Source organism: Jaculus jaculus, chromosome 8, assembly GCF_020740685.1.
Source record: "Jaculus jaculus isolate mJacJac1 chromosome 8, mJacJac1.mat.Y.cur, whole genome shotgun sequence".
Classification (NCBI taxonomy): Eukaryota; Metazoa; Chordata; class Mammalia; order Rodentia; family Dipodidae; genus Jaculus; species Jaculus jaculus.
Window position 1 is genome coordinate 108,186,014 of NC_059109.1, and position 27,780 is coordinate 108,213,793.

The 27,780-nt window shown below is 49.3% G+C and overlaps 1 protein-coding gene across 5 annotated transcripts in view; it reads left to right on the forward strand.

The window, feature by feature from the left end:
- Positions 1-27,780, forward strand: part of Ninl (ninein like) — a 129,505-nt gene that overhangs the window by 80,782 nt on the left and 20,943 nt on the right. For all 5 annotated transcript variants that reach the window (XM_045156030.1, XM_045156033.1, XM_045156034.1 and 2 more), the window contains 9 exons: positions 3,280-3,416; positions 4,155-4,295; positions 8,325-8,499; positions 9,404-9,514; positions 9,819-9,899; positions 17,831-17,963; positions 21,493-21,599; positions 22,408-22,715; positions 24,628-25,734. In XM_045156030.1, coding sequence (XP_045011965.1) covers positions 3,280-3,416; positions 4,155-4,295; positions 8,325-8,499; positions 9,404-9,514; positions 9,819-9,899; positions 17,831-17,963; positions 21,493-21,599; positions 22,408-22,715; positions 24,628-25,734 — 2,300 coding nt within the window. The remainder of the gene's footprint in view (positions 1-3,279; positions 3,417-4,154; positions 4,296-8,324; positions 8,500-9,403; positions 9,515-9,818; positions 9,900-17,830; positions 17,964-21,492; positions 21,600-22,407; positions 22,716-24,627; positions 25,735-27,780) is intronic.

Here is a 27,780-nt window from a genome sequence, read left to right on the forward strand (position 1 = left end):
TTTCATTCTTAATAGGCTGGGACCAGCAGTACAAGTCTGTTTGTCCCCTGGGTAGAGACCTAACACAGCCTGAACTTGGCCATTACCATTACAACAACAAAGCCAGACCTGGACAGCTAGACCTTGTGATTGTTCTGAAGCTAAAGGCTGAGCTGGAGTTATTAAAACCTGCATGCAAGGAGGACATGGGCCTGGGTACCTGCGGCTCTGAGGTCTCCTGACTTTTGCCAGTGACTCCCTGCTAGGAAAGACACCCTGTCCACCCTCCAGACCTATCAGTGACAAGAAACTAGCTTGCTGCAGTTGTTCAGAATGAACTTTTTCTTGTCTTCCTTTTAATAGGCAGTGCTTTCATCTAACATTGTATAGTTTACAGAGGTTTTGTTTAGTTGATTTTTTTTTTTTTTTTTTTGATGTCTACCTAGCCCAAGCTGGCCACAACCTTGCAAGTCTCCTGCCTTGGGTTCCTGAGTTTTGGGATTATGGGCATATGCTTCCACACCCAGCTTAAGGACTTTATAATTTTATGTGTGTGTGTGTGTATTCATGTGCCCCCTACACATTTGCGGAGGCCAGAGGAGGATGTCGCATGCTGTCCTCTATTTCTTGACTGACTTATTTTTTGAGACAGAGTACCTCACTGAGCCTGGAGCTCCCTATTTTTCAGTTAGACTGGCTGACCAGCAAGCTCTAGTGATCCTTCTGTCTCTGCCTTCTTGGATCGCTGTGCCTGGCTTTTAACATAAGTGCTGAGGACAAACTCAAGTCCTCAACCTTGACCAGCAAGCGCTGTTACCTGCTGAGCATTTCTCCACCCCCATGAGTGTAACTGGCACTATTCCAGGGACCCTGGGGTAGTTCTCCCTACCCTCATACAGATTGTCATTATCTTGTACCCTTCAGCACATTTTGCATTTCCTTTCTCACACTGTGGGTCAGGAATTTGAGAGCAGCTTAACAGGATGTGTGCAGCACAGGGTCCCTCATGTAATTGAGTGTCATCCAAAGGTCACGTAGGTAGGGCCAGAGATGGGCCTTCACAGGCACCCTGGGAGAGAGCTGCAGGCAGAAGGCCTTTATTCTGTTTCCTGCGCCCCTCCAGGCTGCTGCAGCATGTTTGTCGTATGACAGCTGTTGACCCAGAGCAGGGGATCCAGAAGAGCAAGGAGGAGGCCATAGGTCACAGGCTGGGCCTTCAAGTCACATGTTTCATGTACTGTTTACTCCTCAATATTCTATGGGTTATGTGGGTCGGCTGTGTTCAGAATTGGAGGGACAGACACAGGCAGGCTCTCTCAGAATCTCATACATACCTACCATGTTTTTGGGCTTTTGAGATGCTGGGCATAGAACCCAGGGCCTTGTAGATGTTGGGTAAGTGCTCTACCACTGAGTTGCATCCCCAACCTACCAGGGTGGTTTTGTTTTGTCTCAAAATAGGTTCTTATGTAGCCTGGGCTAGTCTTGAACTCCTAATCTCCCTGCTTCTAACTCCTGACTGAAAATTGTAGCCATATGCCCTCATACCCTTCTGCTGAGTCAGAAGGCTGTTGCTGTGATATATTTCTGTAACTTTTCTGGCCCTGATCCCATCTGGTGAATTTGTATGTCTTCTCTAGCTTCTGCCATTTCTCTCCCGAAGCACCCCAGCAGCAGGCAGCACCTTCTCATAGTTTACGGCAGGGTGCTTTAATGCCGGAATCATGTTTGTCATTTTAGAAGCGGGATCAAATCTGCATGATTCCAAGGAGCAGTTGTAGTGAAATGTTAATTACTTGCCAGCTGAGCTGAAGAGCATGGGGTTGTTCACTGATCTAGTCATTTGTACTGTCACAAAACTGCACATGAGGCAAACTGCTCTGTTTTCCTCACTTTAATCTCGAGTGTGGTAGAATCCACGGTGTAGAAATTACCTTGTAGTTACTGGACAAGATACCTGGCCAGAAGCAGCATATGAAAGGTCTTGTTTTGGCTTACAGTCTCGAGAGGAAAGCTTCATTATGGCAGGGAAATCATAACAAGAGCAGACCACTGGGCATCACATCTTGTCCCATCAGCAGGCAGGAAGCAGCAAGAGTATGCTTTTGCACACTCAGTGGGACTGGACTAATAAACCTCAAGGCCTGCCCTCGTTGACACACCTCCCCTAGCAAGGCTGTACCATCCAGCTGGGATGAAGTAGGAGGCTTCATCACAAATATATGAGGCTGTGGGGGACATTCTGCATTTGCCACCACACACTATAGTCCCAGCAATCTGGACTCTGAAGCAGGAGAATCTGTTCAAGGCCAGGCTTGCATCAGCATTGACTGTGTGTGCAAGGACACAGGGATGCCAAGCACCTCCCTGCCAGAACTTCCCTCCCAGGTGAGAGGTCTTCACTGTTAAACTGAAACCCTTGCATACATCACACACAAGCTTGTTAGGGGCCTGAGTGGCCATCCAGGTACTGGGAGATCTGAGCTAGGTGGTAGTGTTGGGACTCGGGTCTCTCTCTTGCTTTGTGGTGGTTTTGACTTCAGCACAGGCCTCTTCACATCATGCATCTCAAGGTTTACTATTGCTTCAGGCATGGAGAGATAGTGTAGCACTTAAGGTACATGCCTCTGAAGCCTAAGGACCCAGGTTCAATTCTCCAGGTCCCATGTAAGACAGATGCACATCATGGCACGTGCATCTGGAGTTCATTTTCAGTGGCTGGAAGCCCTGGTATGCCCATTCTCTCTCTTTCTCTCTCTCTCTCTCTCTCTCTCTCTCTCTCTCTCTCTCTCTCTCTCTCCCTCCCTCTATCTCTCTCTCTCTTTCCCTCCCCCCCCTCTCTCTCTCCCCTTTCTCTGTATCTAATAGATAAATAAAATAGTTAAATAAAATGCTTAAGAAAACTGTTGTCTTCAGAGGGGAACAGGGTCCCTCTTCACTGGTTTCCTGTTCAGTCCTTGTGAGGTGATGGGTTTGGATATATCCCTGCCTGCCTCTCACTCTTTGCCTTTAGAGAAGGGTCTGTGTCCATCTCATGCCTCCTGGTTGCATCTACCCCAGGAAGCAGGATCCTAGGCACTACAGCATGTCAGGGGCAGGAGAACCCAGAGTTAACAGCCCAACTGGGTTTCCTAGGTTAAGCAATGGTGTGTTGAGCCAGAGACCTTTGCAGGTAGGAATGGGGCAGGTGCTGATTATGGTAGCCACACTGGGTGTAGACCATGGGTTATTTATAGGAGACCTGGATAGTAACTTTGGAAAATCTTCACTCCTTGCATCCTCTGCCCTTGCTACTTCCAGAGCTTGGACTTCAGCATGGATGAGAAGGTGAACCTCTTGGAGCTGACCTGGGCCCTTGACAATGAGCTCCTGACAGTTGACGGCGTCATCCAGCAGGCAGCCCTGGCCTGCTACCGCCAGGAACTGAGCTACCACCAGTAAGAACTCATTGTGGACCAGGGTAGAGGCACAGCTAACCAGGTCCACCTCCAAGTAACTTCAAGTCATACCTTCCTGACCCACCCTCATCTACACTAGTGGCCCAGTCTACCTTCCCTCTGTTCTCCAACCCTTGTAGGTAGAGCTCAGCTGGGACAAGGCTAAAAAGATGTATACAGAGCAGAGGCCAGTACTGTCCACAGGTGCCAGCTGGGCAGGGCCTAAAGACCCCACAGACTGTTAACTGGCTGCTACTGCTTAGATTGATATGGCCACAGAATTGAAGGGTCACCAACTCCTCCTCATATTTGGTGACATGCTTTTAGACCTAAATGTCAGGGCCCTCCCTCAGCTCCTTTAGTGAAGTTCAAGGGCTTGAACTTGACCCTCTTCCTGGTGATGCTCTAGCTCACTGTTGTGGAGGCTGAAACCCACTGGACTGAGACCTGCTTTGAAGAGCACCCAGGAGATCCCAGGGTGAGGCCAGCAAGAGAGGAAAAGAAAGTCCCTTTGAATATGCAGTTAGGTCAAGAATACTTCCCTTCGTAATTGGGTTGGGTTTTGGTTCAAACAATAATTTGACCTCTCAGTATGCCTGCCTGTAAAGTGGCCACATTAATTAGCAAACTTTCCAGGAGACAGACAAGTATGGGGCAGTGAGAGTTCCCCGGGAAGAGAGGCCCAGCTGGGACGTGTCAGGCTGATGATGAGGTTCTCTTATGTCCTTCCTGTGGCAGAGGTCAAGTGGAGCAGCTGGTGCATGAGCGGGACAAGGCAAGGCAGGATTTGGAGAAAGCCGAGAAAAGGAACCTGGACTTTGTGAGGGAGATGGATGAATGTCACTCCGCCCTGGAACAGCTCATGGAAAAGAAAATGAAGTAGGTTCTGGGCCCAGAGACACAGTTCCTGGGCAACTTTGGCAGCATCTCCTCACCTCCTTTGGGGGCCAGTGAGGGACCAGGGCGTCTGCCAGCTGGAGCACAGCTGAGAACCAGGACTGCGAGACCTTGACTGCCTTCAGCAGAGTGGGTGGAAGTGAAGACAACCCAGCTTGCCCCCTTTTCCTATGTGTGACAGTCCTGCTCTTGTGATGCAGCTGCAGTGACCTCTGGTGTGCCCTGCGTGTGCCCCTGGCTGCAGGAAAACCCTGACTCTGCCTTCACATTCATCAGGGTCTGTTTTGTGCAAGATGCCTGGACTGAGATGCTGAGCGATATGGGCGGGGCTCAGAAATGGCCTCTGGTAATCAGTAGGTGGAAAGCCACCAGAGTTTGAGGCCTGATGGCACAGGTGTCCTGCAGCACCCTACCTGGGACACGGCCCGGTGTCAGCGTGAAGGGCAGGTGCTGGACAGAGCAGAGAGAAGGACACAGTCACCTCCCCCGTTTATAACCAGAGCATTGGAGGAAATCATGCCCATGAAGATTTCCCAGGCTATAGCATCCCTGTCCCCACGGTGGGAGTCTTAAGTCCCCACAGGCCCTGGTGTGTGGTCATCTTCCTGAAGATCTTGTGTCCTGATGGGGGCAGGGCAGTTCTGATGGTCTTGACCTGTTTTCCCTCGGGTCAAGTCAAGCACTCCACTGGACCCACTTGAGGCTGGCATCCTAGCCCTGTTATCCCTAAGCCCTGTGGCTTCTCCTCTGCTGGAAGTGTGGGGCCAGTCCCGTGTTAACATGCTGAACATGGAGCCCAGTGCTCTCCAGCATTTGGCCTGTACCACATGATGAGGGAAAGGAAGGGCAGATTATGAGGCACGAGTGTTTCACACACTCGGGAGAGCCTGTGATGCTCTTCATTTGATGCTTTTTTCTTGGCAGCATGGAACTGTGAAGCCATGCACCCATGCTGGGTGTCATTCAAAACATACAGTAGCCTCCCACACAGCCCCAGTGGACACTTTAGGGGATTTCACAGGAATTTTAGCCCTCTTCCATTTGCCCTTTATGCAACTTTGGCTCCTATGTCCACAGAGCAAGGAGACAGGGAAGAAGTATGGGCAGGGTGAGATCAGAGGAAGAGTCACAGGGGCTTGCATGGCACAGCCAGCCTGGGTGTCACTGGGTCGCAGTGTGGTCCCAGAGCTCAGCAGTCAGCCGGGCCTGCCCTGTGGCAGTTAGATTGTATTCTACTAAACCTTCGGTTTACACCAAAAGCCCGTTCTTCCTTCACCACAGGTGTCTGGCTCCTTTAAGGTCAAGGAGTTGATGAAATCCCGGGCTCCAAGAAGGTGAACCTGAGGCTGGTAGATGCTGCCTTACTTAACTTCAACATGCCATTTTCATCCCATTTTTCATCCAGAGAAACTGCAGTGCTTCTGTGTAGTGTGAGAAAGTGTGTGAAAGTTGGCATAAAGGTTGTGATGAGAGTATGAGTCTGGCTGTAGCTGTGTTTGAGGGAGAATGAGTGTGCAAGTGCTTGGGTGCATGTGGGTGTCTGAGTGTGGATAAGTAGGAGTTTAGGAGAGTGTGTCACTATGTGTGTGTATATGAGAAGACTCAGGTGGATGCGTGACTACATGAGATGTGTGAGTACATTTGAGAACATGTGGGTGGGTGTAGGTGTGTGAGTGTGAGTACACATGTGTACACACACTCACTTCCACTAGCTGCTGAGCTGAAAGCCCTGGCAGGACAGTGCTAAGTTTCAAGGAAGCGAAAAACAAGGTTTCCTTTTACCAACCTTTTTATTTATTTTGTTTGAAGTATGGTCTTGTTCTAGTTCAGACTGACCTGGAATTCAGTATGGGAATTCACTCAGGGTGGCCTCAGACTCACAGCGATCCTCCTGCCTCTGCCTCCCAAGTGCTGGGATTGAAGGCATTCACCACCACGCCCGGCTTTTTCAAACTTTTAAAAGTTTTTCCAATCAAACCTGGCTTGGGATGTGATGTAGTCAGCTTCTTGTTGCTGATGCACAACACTTGGCCAAAAGCAGCTGAGGGTTTATTTTGGCTTACAGTTTGAGGGGAGCTCCATCATTGCAGGGCGGGGACGGGAGCGAGGCTGGCAGCACGTCTTGCCTTAACAGGTGAACAGCAGCAGCAGGGTGAGCGGAACTAGCACCAGCTGGCTGGGGACTAATACACATCAAGGTACAGCCCCAGTGGCACAACTTCTCTAGCAAGGATCCATCTCCCAAATTGCCACCAGCCAGGGACCAAGTATTCAAAACACATGCGCCTTTGGGAGACATTCAAACTATCCCAAAAGAGAAAAAACAAAACTTGAGACAAGTAAATGTAGACTCACCATAGGAGGATCTGGGCCTAATTAAAGGCCCACGTGTGGGAAACCCTCCAAGTGCTGGAGTAGGAATGCTTGACTTGACTGGCCAGGCTGGGCCACGTCATCCCCCTGAGCCTCCTCCCTTTGGCATAGAATGCTTGGGCTTATCACAGACAGTGTTTCCGTAGGAAATGACTCGGTGTTCTTTCTGCTCTTGTCAGTCGCTGGTGTCTCCGATGGCTGCCAAGCCTCTAATCCCTTCCATCGCGCTCTGGCTCAGCCAGGTCCTGAGGATCGATTCAGGAAGCCTTCACTGTGAAGGCCGACTCCTGTCTATAAGACACTGGCTTTTGCACCCCAAAGGTCTCTCTTCCCCACCTTCTTAAAACCAGAGTGAAACTTGTTAGAAATGAATGGAAACAACTGCATGTGGCTCAGAGTTTAGAGTGCTTCTTTAGAAAATTTTGAAAACATGACAATAAAAAGAGGCCAGCTATGCGGTCAGCACAATGTCATTTCTTCCTCCCTTGAAGTCCCAAAGGGTCTCCAGGAGCCATGACCTTTACTGCACTCACAAGTGTTAGGTCCAGCAAGCTGATACAGCTTGCTGTATTGGCTCCTTGTTGATGCCACTGGGACCTTAATGCTACCTCAATAGGACCTCGGGAGACTGGGGGTAGGAGGGACAGTATGGCCTCCAGTGATCCTCCTCTCAGAGTCCCACATGAGCCACTTTCCAGCCCTAAGTTGGTGTTAAGCACACAAGACCCTCCTGTTTAAACAGTGTGTTCAAAACCTAAAGACAAGTGATTTTTGGATCCTAGATTTAGTAGCTGAGTGCTGACCTGCCTGGTCAGCATCTGTACAGCTGTGTTCTCTAATCCATCTGGGAAGTTGAAGAAGACACTCAGCATTAACCTTTGACCTCCATGTGCACATACATGCACCTGCACACATGTACCCACGCGAACATACACACATGCATGCACCCCAAATAGGGCTGAAGAGATGGCTTAGAGGTTAAGGCACTTGCCTGCAAAGCCTAAGGACCTAGGTTCAATTCCCCAGTACCCACATAAGCCATATACACAAGGTGGTGCATTCATCTGGAGTTTGTTTGTTGTAGCTAGAGGCCCTAGTGCAACCATTCTCTTTCTCTGTCTGCCTCTTTCTCTCTCACATAACAAATAAATAAGGAGGAACACTGTGAGCCACCCTGAGACTACATAGTGAATTCCAGGTCAGCAGGGGCTACAGTGAGACCCTACCTCAAAATCAAAAACAAACAAAAACAATAATACTAAATAAATTTTTAAAAATTTAAAAATAAATTGCTTTTAAAAGGGGGGAGAGGAACGCTCCATGAATGTGGAATATAAACCAGTGAGATTTGTTACATATTTTCCTAATTCACAGCTGCCTTCCTCCATTCTCTTCCTCTTCCCTTTCGAATATTATCTCTGTAAAATTCTGAGCTGTGATAAAAATTCCCTTATTTGGAGGTTACCAGCCTATGAGGGGACAGCACCCACCACCATACCTACTTCCAACACAGGCAGTTCTGCCAAACTAAACAACAGGGTCCAAGGTGGCTGGATTAGGGCCAAGGGCAGAGAGGGTTTTCCAAGTACAGTGTTCCATAAAGGCAGGTGCCATCATGGTTTGTGTCCTGTGTTACAGACACCTGGAACAGGAGTACAGGGGAAGGCTGAACCTTCTTCGGTCTGAGGTAGAGATGGAACGGGAGCTGTACTGGGAGCAGGCTCACAGGCAGAGGGCCACGCTGGAGCAGGATGTGGGCCGCCTGCAAGCCGAGGAGGCCAGCCTCCGTGAGAAGCTAACCTTGGCCCTGAAGGTAGGTAGGATGTAGTAGGTAGGATGTATTCCGGGGGCACCCTGTGATGACAAATGCTGGTTCATGCCCTCAGCCAAAGCAGGAAGCTTTGCAGAGGGGCCCATCATCCCTTCCTCCTCTTCCCCTGGCCCTGGCTCTGGCTCTGGCACTGTACTCTGAATCAGGTAGACCCAAAGTCTGGGAGGGTCAGCCACCACAGCCAGCATGACTGTACCCCTGGGGACTAGGAACACTTCCAGACACAGCCTGCAGTGGACTAGGCTCATCTCCTGGAGTGGGTATGGCTTTGAATGCTCTAGTTAATGTCCCACTCGGCCCTCAGCTCCTGGACTTACGTGGGCTGTGTGAACAGCCCAGCGACAGAGATTCTCTACTATGCACTTGCTTGCTACTTTGCTCCCATCTTACCCTCCTTTCCTAAGTCCTAAAGAGCCCCGTGGCCTCCTGCAGCCTCTGCCCTCTATGGGAGGCGGAGCTGGACACAGCCCACACCACTCACCAGTTTCGGGATGCTCTTCTCACCTGCTGGACCTCTGAGCCATATTGGCCTGATTTCAAAACCATCATTTAGAGAGCAGTTAAAAAGGGATGCATTGCCAGCTGCTGCTTGTGTTCCTCATGGCCTGCATGAGCATGGGGTAGAGACAGAAGTACAGACACCAGGGAAGCAATGCATACTAGAGGAGATCCATCGGCCCTGGGAGGCCATAGGCCCCAGCAGCAGCACACCCCTGCTTGCTCGGTTCAGAGGCAGGGTGTACCCACATGCCCTGTCTTTCAGAGGGCTCTTTACTCATCACAAATGCTGCTGGGACAAGCTTCCACCATACGGAAAAGTAGCATGGAGACCTGCCAGCATCATTCTCTGTTTCCTGAGCTCAATTAACACCTGCCAATCTCCTAGGAAAACAGTCGGTTACAGAAGGAGATCGTTGAAGTGGTAGGAAAGCTTTCAGATTCAGAGAAGCTGGTCCTGAACCTGCAGCATGACCTGGAGTTTGTGCTGAAGGACAAGGTCAGCGCCCTCTTTTTTTCTCAGCATGGTTGGTGGGGATTGAATTCAGGCCCTCATGCTTGAGCAGCATGTACTCAGCCAGTGGGCCATCTCCCCGACCCCAAGACAAGCCCTTTGGCTTTTCTGAGTCTTCAGAGGACCTGTGGGTGGTGGGCCAGAGTGGGGCTGGAGGAGGGGCCCAACCTAGCCAAGGCCTGCCCTTTATTGCCTGGCTTTGTGCATGGGTGGGGGGGGAGGGCACACATGTGCTGAGGTGGAGCTGGGGTCTCTGGTGTGCTCATGTGCCCATTTCTCTCTCTTTCAGCTGGAGCCACAAAGCATGGAGCTGCTGGCTCAGGAAGAAAAGTTCAAAGCTATCCTGAAAGAATATGAGATCAAGTGCAGGGTGCGTGCCCTCCCCCACCCACTTAGCCATCCCAAGTAGCCCTGAGCGCTTGTAGCACTGGGGAGCAGGGCCCTCACTCAGCCCTGCACCCCCAACCTGCCCTGCAGGAGTGACCCAAAGGAGGACCTGCTAGGTGGGGCCAGCACTGTGTTGGTAGGATCGCCCTGGCTCAGACCCGTGTGGCCCCATGTGGGCCTCGTTTCTCTCCCCTCCGGGTAGGCTGCAGTCTGGGTCTCCACATCCAGGGTGGTCCACACGGGAGCACCTTCCTCCAGGAGAGCCTCAGACCCAGGCTGTGCCCAGCGCTCCACATGCCGAATTGTACTGCACGCTCTTCACAGACTAGTCAGTGCCAAGACGGAAGGGCTTCCTGGCTGTGTCTACAGGGATAATTGGCTTGAAGAAGTTTCCGTATAGGAAAAAAGAAATTCAGCTAACAAGAGTGTATTACTAACAATCCTGAAAAGCTCTTCAATTTATAATCATCCATCACATAGTTTCACATTAGTCAGCTCTTAGGACTTAATTTGCCAAAAGTTCATTTATGCAAAACTTACGAGGTATAGCCTTTACAAAGACAGGCTGAGCCAGGCATTGTGGTGCACACCTTTAATCCCAGCACTCGGGAGGCAGAAATAGGGGAATCACTGAGTTCAAGGTCACTCTGAGACTACAGAGTGAATTCCAGGTCAGCCCGGGCTAGAACAAGACCCTACTTTTAAAAAAATAAATAAATAAGAGAGGCTAAATTAGCTACTTTTCTCACTGTTGTGACAAAAAGACCTGAGGAAGGCAAGGTAAGGAAGTAAGGGACTGGGGGCTACAGTCCCTCATGGTGGTGAAGACATGGTGGCAGGTGTGTCCTGTTCCCCACAGTAAAGAAGAGAGAGTGGCGAATGCTGCTTCTCAGCTCGCTTTCTCCTTTTCTTCACTCCAGCCCATGGAGTGGTGCCTCCCACAGTTAAGGGTGGGTCTCCCCACCACAGTCTAGAAACCTAGCCTAGAAACTCTCTTACCTCTGCCTACTTCTAGCACAGGCAGTTCTGCCAAACAGCTTATCTATATGCTTAGAGATTTATTTGTCTCTCCTAGATGATTCTAGATCCAATCAAGTTGGCAAGATTATCTCTCACACAGGCTTAAGTATGACTTAAGTTAGGCACCAAGCAAAACTCCTGCCCCCAAAGCTGGGTACAGTAGTATGCACCTGCAGGCCCAGCTACTAGGGAGACTGAGGCAGGAAGATCACTTATACCCAGGAGTTAAAAGGCCAGATTAGGTGAGACCCTACCTTGAAAAACCAAAAAAAAAAAAAAAAGGCCAGACTAGAGCTGATAACGTTATTCCAACATTCAGGATGTAGAGGCAGGAGAATCAGGAGTCCAAGGGTTCTGCACTACATAGCAAGTTTAAGGAAAGCTTGGGCTACATATAACCCTTTCTGGAAAGGAAGAGAAAGAGAAAGGAGGGAAGAGGGATGGGATGGAGAAGGCTCCCTTTGGCCCACTTGCTCATTTATTTTATTTTAATTATTATCTAAGGTCACATAAAGCTATTTTCATGTACCAGTTGCTTCTTTCACATCATGTACCTCAAGATTATGTCCAAACATGTCAAACCAGTAGAAATGAAATTTGGTTAAAATGCCTGATAGATGACATTGGAAAATATGAAGTATACCATGACTGTTAATTTAAAATAATCTTACATTGTCTTAGAAATAGCACAGAAAAAAAAAAATAGTACAGAAGTGGATGATTCCAGAGAAAATAGGCAAAATAGGCAACATTGCCAAATGACCAAGGATAAGTAATACGCATGATCAGATAAGAGGCATTTAATATTTTATATAGAGCTGCAGGCATAGTTAATTAGAGACTGTACGTAGCACGCATGAGGTCTGAGTTTTCCCTGCAGCACCAAATTAAATTAATAAACTCTACTTAGAAAAATTAAAGGAACTTAAAGAGGTAAATGGAATACTGTTTGATCACTTACTTTAATTGCAAATTTGCTGTAATAATAATATGGCAAAGGTAAACATTTCCAAGTTGAACAACATAATTTGTGACTATGTGAAGATGAGCTCACCCAGCCCACAGTGTGGGAGTGAAGCGGACAGCTGGTTTTAGTTGTATCTAATTCTTTACCCATGAAGTTACCTGTCAGTCTTGACTCTGAAATGCCTAGTGCTGAAAATCCATGACTATTTCTGAGGATATGATTACAGGCATTTTTTAAGGGCAGCCAGAGTTAAAGTATTTTACATGATTTGAAAATTGAGTGTATGAAAGTTGAGTTTATAACGTCTATCCTTGGAGCTGATAATTAAATCATGGGGTACCCTGTGCCCAAGCAAAGTATTGCTTAGTTCGAAGAGTCTATTCTGAGTTCGTTTCTCATTGATTTCCCTCCAACTTAAGTAAGAACTTACTTGTTCCCGCTGCATGTTGCTTTGGCAACACCAGAGGATCAAGGTGAGCTGTGCTGAAGTTGTGAGTGGGCTATGTGCACTGCCTCTGCTGTGGTTTGCCCTCTGCATGCCCTGTCGTCTTTTGTACCGTCCCGTTTCCTGCCTTTTGAAAGTCTTTTGTATAGTTAGCTGAGTCACCTTACTTCTGCACTGGTGTGTGTTGGGGTGTGGACTGGCACCACATGGGTCATGCTGGATCGTTCTCTCCCAGGCTTATAGTCACAGTAGACTTGTAACCTCAAAGAATAGCAGCTCTTACATACTTTCAGTACTCTGGACTTTCCAGACAAATGAAAATGCCTTCTTTAAGGGCTAGAGAGATAGCTTTGTGATTAAGACACTTGCCTGTGAAGCCTAAGGACGCAGGGCTAATTCCCCAGTACCCGCTAAAGCCAGGTACACAAGGTGACACATGTGTCTGGAGTTTGTTTGCAGTGGCTAAAGGCCCTGGCTTGCCCATTCTCTATCTCTATCACTATCTGCTTTCCTCTCTCTCTCTCTCTCTCTCTCTCTCTCTCTCTCTCTCTTTTGAGGCAAGCTCAACCAACTGGCCTTTTCTTAATGCAAGAGAGGGGGGGAGGAAGAGAATTGGTGTGCCAAGGCCTCCAGCCAATGCAATCAAACTCCAAACATGTGTGGCACCTTGTGTGCATGTGTGACCTTGCATCATCTTGTGCCTCTGGCTTTTGTGGGACCTGGAGAGTCAAACATGAATCCTTAGGCTTCACAAGCAAGTGCTTTAAGTGCTAAGCCATCTCTCCAGCCCTCTCTCTCTTAAATAAATAAAAATATTTTTAAATGTCTTCTTTAACATGATTTCTCAGTTTTGATTCTTGAAATTTTATTTTTAAGTCATCAGCAGAAATATTTAGCATTTTATAGCTAGCCTATGTAGAATTTTTCCTTTTCTATTTTTAGAGGATATTTTTGGCCATTTCCAACTAACATTTTCATGTGAAAAAGCTTGTAATAACTCCAAGCTTACAAAAAGTTAAAAAAAAAAAACAGCAAAATAGTACAAGTACACTTGGAATAGCACTGAAGAACTCTTGTTGGCCTTTACCCCACTGGCCCCTGATTTGTGCACCTGCACTCCCTCCATGTGTGGGCTGTGTGTACACAGAGCTATCTCTGACTCACCTGAGCATGAGCCTCTTAGCCCATGGCCTCCCTTGTGAATCATTGCCTCCCTCAGAGCAGGAACCTGCTGTTCACCTGCAGTGCTGTGCAGAGCCTGCTCCTGCCGGTGTGTGAGAGTCCATTGTCAACTATTCAGGGATTTTTCTCCCAGCTGTGCTGGGAGAATTTGCACCATAGAACTTTGTGAAAGCTGCAGAGGAGGGTCATTCGCTGTCAGTGTGTGTGTCCTCTGACGTCACTGTGGCACGCTTACTAGCTTTGTGGACCAGCACAAGAGGCCACCTCAGCCTGCTGTGCAAGATTGTGGTCCCTCAGCTAATCTAACAGTATCTTGGGAGGGAGCACTTTCCCCGGGGCAGGGGTCAGCCTGTCATTGTTCCTGTCTCTTAACTTTCTTTACTCTGAAACATTCCCACAACCTTTCTTGGTGTTTAGGGGCATTTTTGAAGATTACTGTTTTCCCCTCCCCCCCCCCATCTCCTTCATTTTTTCATAGAAAGTGGATTGTTTTATGCTTTTTTACATATTTTCTTTTACAAGGTTTTTAATTAGCACCTATAAACTAAGCATATTTGATCTTAGAGAGGGCGGGCAGGCTGGTTCAGTAGGGAGCTGTGGAAGGAACTCGCCTTTCAGATTGGAGCTCTAGCAGCGTTATTAGCACCGTGCCATAGGCAGCGTGATGGCACCTGGGAGGGTGGAGGGTGGAGGGTGGAGTGAGGAGGAGGGTGTGCGCAGGAGAGCACTTTCAGTTCTAGGGAACACGGGGAGTTACTGCCCCGTAAGAGAGCATGGTGGGGTCCCAAAGTCAGAGAGACAGACAGGCCTCTGAGCCAAAGAACAAAGAGAATTCCTTATTTTTTTTTTTCAGATTTCTGAGGGAGAGGGTCAGGTGAAGGTTCTGCCTTGCAAGAATGCAAGTTTTGTCAGTATTATGTGTTAAGCACTGTAGACACTAGATAAGAGAGTGTCAAGTGATGTTTAATGGCTTTGAGGCCCCTGGGGCTAATCTTGCTTTCCCACTCAGCCTTAGACCCTGGAGTATCTGGCCTCTTAAAACATCTGCATTCTGACAATATTTATGAGGCGCAGTATAATAATTCAGTACACGTCTGCAATGTGTAATGATTAAATCAACATTTAACATTCCTACACCCTCAAACTTACTATTTCTTTGTATAGGAAAACTTTCATCTCCTTCCATTTCTTTTTTTTTTTTTTTTTAATGCAAGAATGAGAGAGCTGGAGAGAGAGAATTGGTGTGACTAACAGGGCCTCCAGCCACTGTAACTGAACTCCAGACACGTGTGCTACTTTGTGCACATGAGCAACCTTGCACGCTTGTGTCACCTTGTGAGTCTGGCTGACGTAGGACCTGGATAGTCAAACATGGGTCCTTAGGCTTTGCAGGCAAGCATCTTAACTGCTAAGCCATCTCTCCAGTCCCTTCCATTTCTTTCTTAAAAACTACTTTTATTTGCTTGGGGGGCAGGGAGAGCACAAGTGTGGGCATTCCAGTGCCTCTTGACACTGCTAACGAACTCTAGACATGTGTACCATCTTTACACAGGCACTGGAAAATTGAAGCCAGACAGGCAGGCTTTGCAAGCAGATGTTTTAGCCTCTGTGCTGTTTCCCAGTGTCCTCTTCCCATTTCTTCTGAGGTGAATATTTCCCTTGGACTCAGTGGATTCCTGGGTAGAGGTGTGATGTCTGTCTAGGCTTCAGGTTGTGATACTGATCTCCCTGGTCAGGGTTTCTGATTTCCCTGCTTTCTCTGCCCTGGAGCTGTAAGTGTAGGCAGGGAAGCCTGACAGGACTATGCAAGTACCCTACCCTTCATCGGCCTTCATTTATACCCTCCAGTAGTTTGTGTCCAGTTCAGTCTTTGCCACGATGGTTGCAGAGTAGTGACTTTCCGACACCAGCCCCTTTCCCATGGGTCACTGCTCTCGGCGCTGTCCTGTAAGCTAGAGAAGTCCTGTCTGCTGGCCAGTGGCTGCTCTCTAATTGCCTGCCTTGTCCTGACAACATGCCATCTTTGCTTTTGTTGTTGGTTTGTTTGGTTGAATAGTTCCATCTGTCCTAACCCAAGATGTTCCAGCCCTTTGCCTGCAGTTGCCCCGGAAGCTGCCATTTCCCCAGGTCCTTTTAAGGGGGGACAGTTTGAGAGAACAGAATGTGGACACTAGATAAGTTTGTTGCTGCTGACTGAGGGCCAGGTCCCAGAAGAGGCAGCCCTGGTCTTTTACATTGTATCTCCCTGACTTTCCAAAGTCACTTTCAGGATTTCCCACGCTTTGTTAAAAGGTTGCTTGCTAGCAAGGACACCATGCTGTTCCTTGAGGCTGAATTTACCATGTGCTGTTTAACTGCTGCTTTTTCTTCCTGCCTCCAGCCTCTGTTTTCTTAAGGAGGCATCCTTGCTCAAGAGGAGTGAGAGGTTAGTCAGATCCTCCCGAGAGACTCTCATGCTTTACATTTGTACTGCTGGTTTGGAGTAGCATGTCCCTGGTCAGAAACCCCAAAATAAAGTTTTCCCTCTGAGTGTCTGCACAGCAGCCCCTAACAGATGCCAACTTCTCCCATCTTCTGTGCATGTCCTTAGCCTGGCTGACCTCCCGACAGCAGCCTGTTGGCCCAACCTTTCTCTCCACACCACCAAGAGCTGCTTCCTGCTGTGTGGTTCCCCTGATTTCTTTTGTGAGCTTGCTGTTCCCTACTAACAAGACAAGAAAAGCTCCAAGGGTTCAGTCTGTAGCTACTTGGGGCTTCAGGACTTGGTTGCTGGACTTGTCACAAAAGTCTCTTTCTGGCTGGTACAGTAGCCCCCCACAGTTACTTCCAATGCCTTTAAGCTACCCCAAATAAAAGTGCACTGAGTTTAACAACACGAGCTAGCCATCCCATGCAGACCTCTCATGCCCCGACACATACCTCCCTCAACAGTCACAATTGCCAGTGTTCCCTAGCCTGCTCCGTACCATTGTCACTGGAGAGAACCCATGTTTTCAGACACTGCTGAATTTATGGGAAATGTTTTCAACAAAGTTATTTAGGGGTGTCAGAAAGGACCACAGAGGGCACAGGGTACCATGTAGAAATGATTCTGTAGATGTTGCCCTCTAGGTTGATACTAATAAAAATATGACATGAGTTCCACCTGTAATGTTTTCTACTAAGCACATTTTTAAAAAGTGGAAGAGGGGCTGGAGATGTAGCTCAGTTGGTAGAGTGCCTACCTAGTACCCTTGGCACAAGACCCTGGGTTCATTTCTCAGCACTACATAATCTGGGTGTGGTGGCACCCACATGTAATCCCGTGGACGGAGGGGGAGGATCCAGACTTTATCCTCATCCACCTAGCTGGCAAGTCAGAGACCAGGCTGGGCTACTTCCCCCAGAAGGTGTGCCCGAGGAGATGCAGGGTGGAAGCTTGTCCTTGGAAGACGTGCGGCCTCACGTCCGCAGATCTTTGGGTTGGAGAGTCACACTGGGGACATGAATCCACAGCCGGGCATTACTGTGTTGCTGTGTTTCCCAAGCATCTGCAGGCCTCCCACCCTTCCAGGAAAGTGAGCTAGATACTTCTGTCCCTGTGATGAGCAGGTGTGTGAGCCTGCTTGATCAGGCAGATTGCATTCATATGCACAGAAGGTGATGGAAGCCGCACTAGACTCTAATCCCTGCCTGGAGGGTATCTCTCCTGAGTCCTACTTCCTGTTGCCTAGTCAGGCTCTGCCAACCCTCCCACCCCAGCCTCTGCTTGCCAACCATCATCCTTTCTTTCTGCCATGTGCATCTCTATCTTATGGCATTTGATCTAAAGCAAGTGGCATCTTCTGAGGTATTAACAACTGTAGCTACAGAACCTTTTGCCAATTTCAAAGCAGCTCTGGGAAGAGGCCTACACATAGCCCTGGACACGATCCAGGATGTTGGTCCTCACAGGTGCACTGTGCCACCCCTACTTGGTGTTAGACATCAGCTACTGACAGTTTCCTGTATTTTCCCACATTTCATCTAAGTCTCCAGTCCACTTGTTTCCTTGATCCATCCTCCCCCATGTACCTGTGATAGAAAATGATGTAAGGCACAAGAAGGTCAAGAACCCCCATTTCTGCTAGGCCCTGCAAGTGCTTAGAGGACTTAGGTCCAGGTTTAGTTAAGGCTAGAAATCCAGAGTCCATGCATGCCATCCCTGCGTGTGGCAAACCCCAACATGGTTCCTCCTGGGCTACCGCATTGGTCACAGTTCAGCTGCCCAGAGCTGATTGGCTACAGCAGCTGGAGGAGGTGCCTGGCTCTGCCCACACAGGACCTTCAGGACCACAACGATGAGCTGCAAGTTGAGCTGGAGGGCCTGCGAGCACAGCTGCCTGGGAGTCGGCAGAGCCCCTTGGGAACCCTTGGCACCCATGGAAGACCACTCCCTGGACGTGGTCCGGAGGGTAGGAACCAAGCCTGGGATGAGGTCGGGGGGAGGCAGTTGGATGTAGCCATAAGGCTGGACAATCACATTGTCACGTAGGAGACCAGAGGCAAGGAGGGGAGGTTGGAAGGTATTGCCATGTGGGTAGAAATCATAAAAGTTCTGATCTTGTTCTGACCTCAGTAGAGACAAGTCTGCCCCGAGGGAATGTTTGTATGGTGGGCCCTGTGAGAGGTCATAGGCAGCCTTGCAGCAGGGTCAGGCATGGAAGATCATGGGAGGCTGTTGCTAGACAGGGAGAAGCTCCTGTCTGCTGGGTTTACAGGCAACCAACTGGATGTTTCTATGCTCTCAGGTGATAGAGTTGGGACAAGGGCTTGTGTTAAAATGCTCTTGACCTTGGGCTGGAGAGATGGCGTAGTGAAGCCTAAGGACCCCGGTTCGAGGCTCGATTCCCCAGGACCCATGTTAGCCAGATGCACAAGGGGGCGCACGTGTCTGAAGTTCCTTTGCAGAGGCTGGTAGCCCTGGCGCGCCCATTCTCTCGCTTTCTATCTGCCTCTTTCTCTCTGTCACTCTCAAATAAATCAATAAAAATCTTTTTAAAAAAAATGCTCTTGACCTTTTCTGAAGGCCTGGAGGGAAATCATGGAGATGCTGCAATCCTTCAGGAGAACAGGAGTTATTTGACTGGTCTGTTGTACCATTGGTTATACCAGGCAGTCATAGGGACAGGTGCTGTGACCCTGTCCCCTCCAGCAGAAGCCTGTGCCCCTCGTGACCATCTGTCTGATGCCCATGGGGACTTGGTAGCCCCAACCACTCTCCCAGTCATGTCAGCATTGTGATCTAAAGCCCAGTTGTGGGGCTGGGGACACAGAGCCTGGAAGAAAACTGAGCCTTGGAGTCGTTTAACCAAGGTGAGCCCGCAGCTGCTGCCCCTCTGCTGCTCGGATGTTTTGCAGCTCCAGCGCTGCTGACAGGCACGCCCTGGTGTTCTGTTGAACAGCAAAAGCGGCAGTATGTGCAGAATTAGTATTACATGGGCAAAGGACAGGAAACTTGTGAGTGATGGGCAAGAAACTTCTGACTTTGAATAATTCTTTTTTTAATGTTTTATTTTTATTTGTTTATTTGAGAGAGACAGAGAGAATGGGTGTGTCGGGGCCTCCAGCCACTGCAGACAAACTCCAGATGCATGCACCCCCTTGTATATCTGGCTAACGTGGGTCCTGGGGAATCGAACATGGGTCCTTTGGCTTTGCAGGCAAACACCTTAACCACTAAGCCATCCCTCCAGCCCTTGACTTTGAATAATTCTCTAAACACTTGTTAAAGGAAGGGATTCACGGGTATGACCCGCCAGATTCTGCTGATCCAGAACACACACATGCATGCACGCAGATCTGTGGCAGTTCTGTGGGCAGCTTGTTATCGGTACTTCTCATGCATGCACACTGGTCCTGGGTCGAGAGTGCAGCCAGGTCGCTGAGGAAGTAGGGCGAAGAGCACAGCGTGAGACCAGTCCGCATCTCCAAACATGCCTTGTTGAGATCTGTGTTGTTCAGATCAAAAGGATAGCAAGCTAGAGGAACCCTAGTCATATCACTTAAAGTCGGTAAATTTCATGGTTGTGAGATTATCTTCAGGACAAGTTATAAATGAGGAACTTAGTAGAAAAAGCATCTCATGGCAATTTTCTTAGAAAAGTTATTGGCAATACTAATAATCAGAAACAATCCCACAGTTCTTTCCCATCATTCATTCCCACATTTCATTCTTTTTTAAAATAGTTTTTAAAATATTTGTTTTTTTAAGAGAGAGAGAATGGGCACAGCAGAGCTTCTTCTAGCCACTGTAAATGAACTCCAGACCCATGCGCTACCTTGTGCACCTGGTTTATGTGGGTACTAGGGAAACAAACCTGTGTCCTTAGGCTTTGCAGGAAAGCGCCTTAATTGCTAAGCCATCTCTCCAGCCCATTAATTTTTTTTTTTGTTTTGTTTTTCGATGTATGGTCTCACCTTAGCCCAGGCTAACGTGGAATTCATGTGTAATCTCAGGGTGGCCTTGAACTCATGATGATGATCCTCATACCTCTGCCTCCCAAGAGCTGGGATTAAAGGCATATGCCACCATGCCTGGCCTAATATTTTTAGTTTTTTAGTTTATTTGAAAGTGACAGAGAAAGAGGCAGAGAGAGAGAGAGAATGGGCACGCCAGGGCCTCCAGCCATTGCAAACGAACTCCAGATGCATGCACCCCCTTATACATCTGGCTAACATGGGTTCTGGGGAATCAAGCCTCAAACCAGGGTCCTTAGGCTTCACAGGCAAGCGCTTAACCACTAAGCCATCTCTCCAGCCCCATGACCTAATATTTTTATTTATTTGCAAACAGAAATAGATGGAAGACAAACAGAGAGAATGGGTATGCCAGAGTCTATAGCCACTGCATATCAACTCCAGATACATGCACCTCTTTGTGCATCTGGCTTTACATGGGTCCTGGGGAATCAAACCCTGGTCATTAGGCTTTATGGGCAAGCACCTTAACCCCTGAACCATCTCTCCAGCCCCACATTTCACTCTTACAGCTCATTCTTATAGTTCATTCTCACACTCTAATCTCTGGCTCTGAGAGTATATGGAATACCCTTGTTGTCCTAAAACTATTTACATGATAAACAAAAAAAATGTACCCCAAAGAGCCAATCCAGAATCTTCCAGAGAAATGCAATAGGGACCTCTGTCTATGTGGGGCATTGGTGGCTGCCAGAATCCCTGGGGAGTTTGAGGAAGTAATGGAAGGTTGTACTTGGCACACCCCCTTCCATGGGGTCATTCACAGATCCCTGATCACCTGAGTGTGCTATGCAGTCAGGTGTCTGAATTGCACATGGCTTGTGGCCCCATCTGAAGTGTGGGGAGAGGCCACGTGGAGCTACTCACATCTTGCTTGGTCAACAGTCAGAGCTGTTTACCATCAGGATTTAGTGTGGTGGACTTATGTGAGAGATCCCTGTGTGTATGTATGGTATAGTAACAAGTCATATGGAGCCACCAAGAAAACAGAAAATACAGACCAAATGTCTGAGCCCCATGCACACATTTGAACAGTTTCAAGTGTGTGGAGACTCAGACAGGAAGCTGTAGCATGAGGAGGTTGCTGAGCCATCATAGCACTGTCCTGTCTTCCTATTTCCTCTACTACACTTTCTGGTAGGGATCTTTTGGAGTGTTAAGACATGATGAATCTTGCAGGAGCTCCTGGTTCTCTTTAAGTAATTGATGGTTTGGTAAAGACTTGAACCTCTGAGTTCTTGCGAGCATCAACTTAGAGAGCAAAGCATGGGCCTTTCTCCCAGCCCCACACCCCTTACACAGTGCAGTGTAGGGCAGTGTCCCTCCTGCCAGCCCCACATGTGGAGAACTATTTTGTTGCCAGATGGCAAGAGGATCAAAGCTATCCAGAGGTCAGATTGAAGGGTTGGGAAGGCACCTCGGGCATCCAACACATGATCTTCACAGCATGTTTCGCTTTTGTAGGTATTCTGTTTGTGGGTGACTCTACTCCAGTGAGTCTGAAGACAGAACTGATGATGGAACAGGTGAAGGAACACTACCAAGACCTCAGGATCCAGCTGGAGACTAAGGTCAGCCGCTTGGGGGCCACAGGCTGCATGCCAGCCAGCTTTGCCACACATCTGCCTCATAAGGACCCTTCTTCTGGGAGGAAAGTCTGTAAAGAAATGTAAATAAAATTGACTTTTCATCCCACACCCTTTTTGGAAGGAAGCAGACATAAGAACAACTCATGGGCAGGGGTGGGAATACGTCCCATGTGTCACGACAAGTGCTGGGGGCAGCCCTCCTTGCTTTGGAATCACAGTGGTCAGCTGAGCTCAAAGACAAGTGCAAGAAGCCTGTCTTATATCCTGTGTGGTCCAGGGCCTCCCTGCGAAGTCTGTCCCCTTAGATGAACTTATTTTCTAGCTGGTGTTAAACTGGTAGGGTTTAGTGGTCAGTGCCCAGCACTCTTGGCCGTGGGTCTGTGTCCAGTTCCTCCATCTCTGTCCTGCCACTGTATCCTTAGGTTCCCTAGCGGATATACTCAGGACTCCCAGGATAGCCTTGCCCACATGTGTCTGGACCTTGTCCCTTCTCTCAGGTCTTGGGAATGGCAGGTGCTCAGCCCATCTTGGCCCCGAGTCTCCTGACCTTACTGCACTTGCCTGGGGGGATCACTGTGCAGGGGTGACATGATGCAGGAAGCCACACTGGGCCCCCTGGGAGCATCACTATCCCAGGCATTGCCATCATCTCCTCCTGGGACCTGGTGGGATCTGAACCATTGGCTGTAGGTGGCCTGCCCTATGGCCTCCTGCTGTTGCTGTGGTCTTCTGTCAGGTCAGGTCATTGGTAGGACCTCCTGATTAGCACTGCTGACACTTCTCTCTTCAGGTGAATTACTATGAGAGGGAAATTGAGGTCATGAAGAAGAATTTTGAGAAGGATAAAAAGGAGATGGAGCAGGCACACCAGCTTGAGGTCAGCATGCTGGAGGACCAGAAAGCAGATATGGAGGCGCTGTATGCCAAGTCACAAGAAGTCATCCTGGGCCTGCAGGAGCAGCTGCAGGACGCACAGCGCAACCCTGAGCCCGTGCAGGCCGGGCTGGCTCACTGCTGTGCGCAGGCGCTGTGCGGCCTGGCCCGTCGGCTCGAGGAGGAGATGCACCTGCGGCACCAGAACCAGCTGCAGCAGATAAGGTCTTTTATGTGTTCCTGCCAGGGGCTGCTCACTAAGTGCTAGAACTTGCCATCAGGCTTAGGTAAAGGTCAGGATCACTGTGTCCAGGGACAGGCAGGTTTCCTCTGGGCAGATAGACAAGACTGAAAGAACACATTCTGTATGCATTCTTCTACTTTCCATCTGTGGCCCTGAAGCAGTTTGCTGTGTGGCACTTGAGTTCTGTTCTTTCCCTCCTTCCTGGGCTGGCCTGGTGTGCAAGATAAGACATTTCCCATCATTTACTGTCTAGGACATCACAGAGTAAACAGATGGGGAGATGGAGAAAAATCTAGAAGCCCTCCCCACCAAAGTGAAATTACAGTTAATCTGAGTGAGAGTCTTGAAAAACTAAAATATTTGTACCAAGGAGGGAAAAGGGTCATTTGGGAAACCTGACTGTAGTGTGTTTTCTTTTATTGTGTCATTTACCTGAGAAATGCCACCTGTCCCATGTACCATCAAACCAGCCTGCAAAGCGAGTGCCTGGTTACTGAGGACAAGAGTGTGTGGAGGGTGTCTCCCTGGCACACAAAGGTGGATCCTCCCACCTGTTGGCCTGGCCACGCCTGCTCCACAATCCCTGGGCCTCCCACTGACCCAGACTGAGCAGATGGTGGGTGTTGTGCTGGGACTGGGTAGGTCCTGATGCTGGTGCTGAAGGCATGCGGCCCTGTCATCATACTGATAGCAGCAAGTCAAGTGACCATCATAAGGATGTCATATCCCAGACCTAGTGAGGTGTGCACTCCTTGCTAGAGGGGTAAGGTCAAAGAATGAGAGTAAGACAGTTAGAACTCCATGTTTCTTCCCCTCCAGGGTGATAGCAACAGAGCCACCCAGGCCATAGAGAACCTGCACTGAAGTGGTGGTTGCTGTCTTGAAGGACAGAAGCAGCCCTCCTTAAGATGCATGTTCTCCCTGAGTTTTAAGCTATTTCCTTTACATCCCATGGGCATATGTTAGAGGATGGAAGCAAAGCTCTCTACAGGCCCCATGAGGTGACTGGAGATAGGAAGTGTCCAGGAAGCACTAGGCCCCTTGTTCCTGGGGAGCTGCTCAGGTGGGCTCTTGGTAGCTCCCGCACAGAGGTGTAGCCACACCTAACCCCATAGCACTTGTGCCTCCTGCCCTGGCCAGTGTTCGGCTGCGCTTGTCTAGCCCTTGTCTCACTTCCACAATCTCCCATCCCATTCTCCTCAGACTAAGTCAAAAAATACGGTTTTTTGGGGAGAAGGGAGCTGGAGAGATGGCTTAGCACTTAAGGCACTTGCCTGCAAAGTCAAAGGATCCAGATTAGATTCCCCAGGACCCATGTAAGTCAGATGCACAAGGTGGCACATGTATCCAGAGTTCATTTGCCGTGGCTAGAGACCTTGGCATGCCCATTCTCTCTTTATCTGCCCCCCCCCTCAAATAAATAAATAATTTAAAGATACTTAAAAAATAGTTTTGGAGCATGGGTACATTTAACCCATCTCACTAACACAGACCAGCACTGTCCAGAAGCACTCAGTATGATGCCACCAGCACACATGACTAAGTACTTGAAGTGTGCATGAGGGCAGCAATTTTAATTCTACATAATTGTAATCCCCTTTAAGCCACCAACCATAGTGGGTGATTTCTATGTATATAGCTCTGTAGACTCCACAGAGGACCCCAGGGAGTGGACAGAAGCCCTCGACACAGGAATATATATAAGAATATATACAGAAAGAAGAGAGGGGAGAGGGAAAGCAAAGGGGGGGGGAGTAAAGGGAAGCAGCAGAGCTCAGTGAGAGACTAGCGAGGAGCATAGGGCAGGAGTTCAGGTGGCCTGTACTTCCGTAGGCAGAAGGGCCTGGGGATGGGCTGCCAGTGCCCAGGGTGTGTGACTCTGTGTTTCTGCAGGAGAGAGGCAGAGGAGGAGCTGAGCCAGAAACTGTTATGGCTAGAAGCCCAGCATGCCGCCCACTGCAAGAGTCTGTCCCTGCAGCATCAGTGTGAGAAAGACCAGCTTCTGCAGACACACTTTCAGCGCGTGAAAGAGCTGGCAGCCCAGCTGGACCTGGAAAAGGAACGGCGCGAGGAGAGGGAGAAGGAGGTCCTGGCTCGCTGTCAGAAGCAGCAGCTGAAGCTGCAGGCCGTGATGAATGAAGAGCAGGTGCGCATCTGCAGATCCTTTGCCCTGGAGAAGGAGAAGCTGGAGCAGACATACAGGGAGCAGGTGGAGAGGCTCACCCAGGAGGCAGATGCTCTGCGAGCCCTCCTGAAGGATGGATTCCATGTGGTGGGCGGAGAGCCGGAGGAGATACCCAGCTCCAGACCCCTGGGTCCAGACAGCAGGTTGCAGTCACCATCAAAGCCAGCCCCCGACACTGGTGGAGAGAGCGCATTAGACTGGCCTGGCCAGTTGCAAACCAAAGACAGGGATGTGCCTAGCCAGCTTTGTAGTGTAGATGCCACACGTGTCCCAACCCCTCACCTGAGGAAGGGCTCAGAGAGTTGGCCCTCAGAGATCCTGGGCCTCAGAGAGAACCATCAGGGTCTGCTCAGTGCTGAGCAAGGAGCTGTCCCAGAGGAGCCAGAGCCTCCTTCCAGGGCCCCAGCAAGCCTGGGCCAGCCTGATGCCCAGGAGCTGTCCTTACCCACTCAGCCCCAGATGTTGGAGCCATGGTTGAGCCCAGCTGATTTGGAGGCACAAACTGACAGCCTGAGCAAGGAGCCAGCCCCTGTCAGCCATGGGCAGGCTTCAGAGGGGCCAGCTGAGGACGGAGAGGATAGCCAAGGGACTTGGATCCAGCTCAGTGGAAATGCTGCCAGGATGGAGCCCTCACTGCCTTGCCCTGAGCTCCCAGGCCCACAGGGGGTCAGCCCTAAGCCCCTTGCCACCATTGTAGAGACAGAGGCTGAAGTGACATTGGAGAGTGAGAAGAATGCCATGAAGACCAAACTTCTGCAGCTGGAAGATGTTGTCCGCGCTCTTGAGAAAGAAGCAGATTCAAGAGAGACTGACAGGTTTGTCTGTCATGATCTTAAAATGCAGACCTAAACCTATGATCCTGACCCTAGTGACCACTATAGTCTTTCTCTACCTATCAGCCCTTGCCTGCCAGGCTGGCTGTGTGACCTCCGGGCCTGTGTGGATGTCTTGAGTCCAGCCCTGTCTCCTGGTACCCTTGATCCCCAAGTGATGGCAGGTGGCTTGGAGGAAGGGGGCAGCTCAGCTGGCTCTGGTGTCCCAACCTCTTGCCTCACAAGTACAAGGACTGTTTTTTTCGTTTGTTTGTTGGTATGTGTTTAGATATCTGTGTGTGTGTGTGTGTGTGTGTGTGTGTGTGTGTGTCTGTGTCACATACATGCTTCATTCAGCACGCGTGGGAAGGTCAGAGGATAAGTTTTGGTGGAGGTCCTCATCTTGCAGGTCTCTCACCCTCATTGTTGTTCACAGCTGTGTCTGCCAGGCTAGCTGGCCCATGGGCTTCTGGGAAATTCTCCCATTTCTGCTTTTCTTCTCACCATAGGCCCACTAAACTTACAGATGCCTGTCCAGCTTTTACAGTGCCTCTGGGGATCCAAACTCAGGTACTCATGCTTGCATAGCAAGCATTCTATCCACTGAGCCATTTCTCCAGCCCCCAGGACTGTGTATTGGAGGCCTCCCATTTGTTGTAGGTCATCTATGAGCCCTTTTCCTAATGAGGTTCAGCGAAGCAGTGGTTTAGGGGCTGCAGCCCACTTGTGTGCCAGGCCCTGTGATGACAGTGGTTCAGCGGGTCCTTGTGCTGGTAGAGACTGCCTTCCAAGATGGGGTCTCTGGGCTTCAGGGCTGGCCTGGGTACTGCTTTGGGGTTGGTGACTCTGCCTGTGGGCTGGAGATGCCACAGCCAGCATTGTTGAGGAACACCTTGTGGTGCGGAGGCTAAATTTCTGTCTTATGGTCAGATGTCTAGAGCCAGGGACACAAGTGGCCATCTCCTCTGTGACAAATGCTGGGATCCTTAGAGGGCTTTTCTCAACTGCAGAGCATGGTTTCCAGAGCCTGCCCCTGGCTCTTCCTGTAGCACAGAGGAGAGGTGTATGGGCAGGTGATGTACGCTGTCCTTTTGTGCCATCAGCCTTCATACAGCACACCCAGGAGATGTCTGCTCCTGCATAGACAGGCTATGGGAGGGCCTTGTGTCAGTGACCTGGGCCAGTGACATGCATTAGGTATAGGCTGTGTCTCAAAAGTGGGCATGGCCACTCGTGCATGATGAGACCACATTTCAGCCAAGGACTAAGTCCTGCTCACAGTAGGATTGTGTGCAAGTTGCTTCCTGAGGTTAGTAGGAGAAGGATTGAGATGCAGGTGGGGGATTCAATGGCTGAGCACTTGCTTTCCACGTGTGAGGCCCTGGCTTCCATCCATATCACCAAAAAGACAAAAGAGTGGGATATATAATAAGTAGAGGTGAATGTCAGCACTCCAAGAGCTTCATTTCCACCAGAACAGCTATCTCCCAGTAACCAGCCAAAAAAATAACACACAGGGAAAGAAGAGAGGCACTGGTATATGATCTCTCGGCCTTTTAGAAAACAAAGAGTTGTTCCTGTGGCCACATACATGTGACTCTCAAGGGTGTTGGTGTTGTTCAAGATTGAACAACCTGTAAATATTGTCATGGCAAAAGCTGGGAGACTTTCCAATGTTACCCAGCATGCTGTTGGCTTTGTTGTTAACAAGGGCAACATTCTTACCAAGAGAATTAATATGCATGTTAAGCACTGTAAGAGCCAAGATAACACAACCTGAAAATGGTGAAAGAAAATGTTCAGAAGAAAAAAAGAAAGTCAAAGAGGGCTGGAGAGATGGCTTAGCGGTTTAGGCACTTGCTTGAGCCTAAGGACCCACGTTTGATTCTCCAGGTCCCACATAATCCAGATGCACATGGTAGCACATATGTCTGGAGTTCGTTTGCAGTGGCTGGAGGTCCTGGCACACCCGTTCTCACTCTCTCTATCTCCCTTTCTCTGTCTCTAATAAATAAATAAAAATTTTTTAAAAAAAGCCAAAGAGAAAGG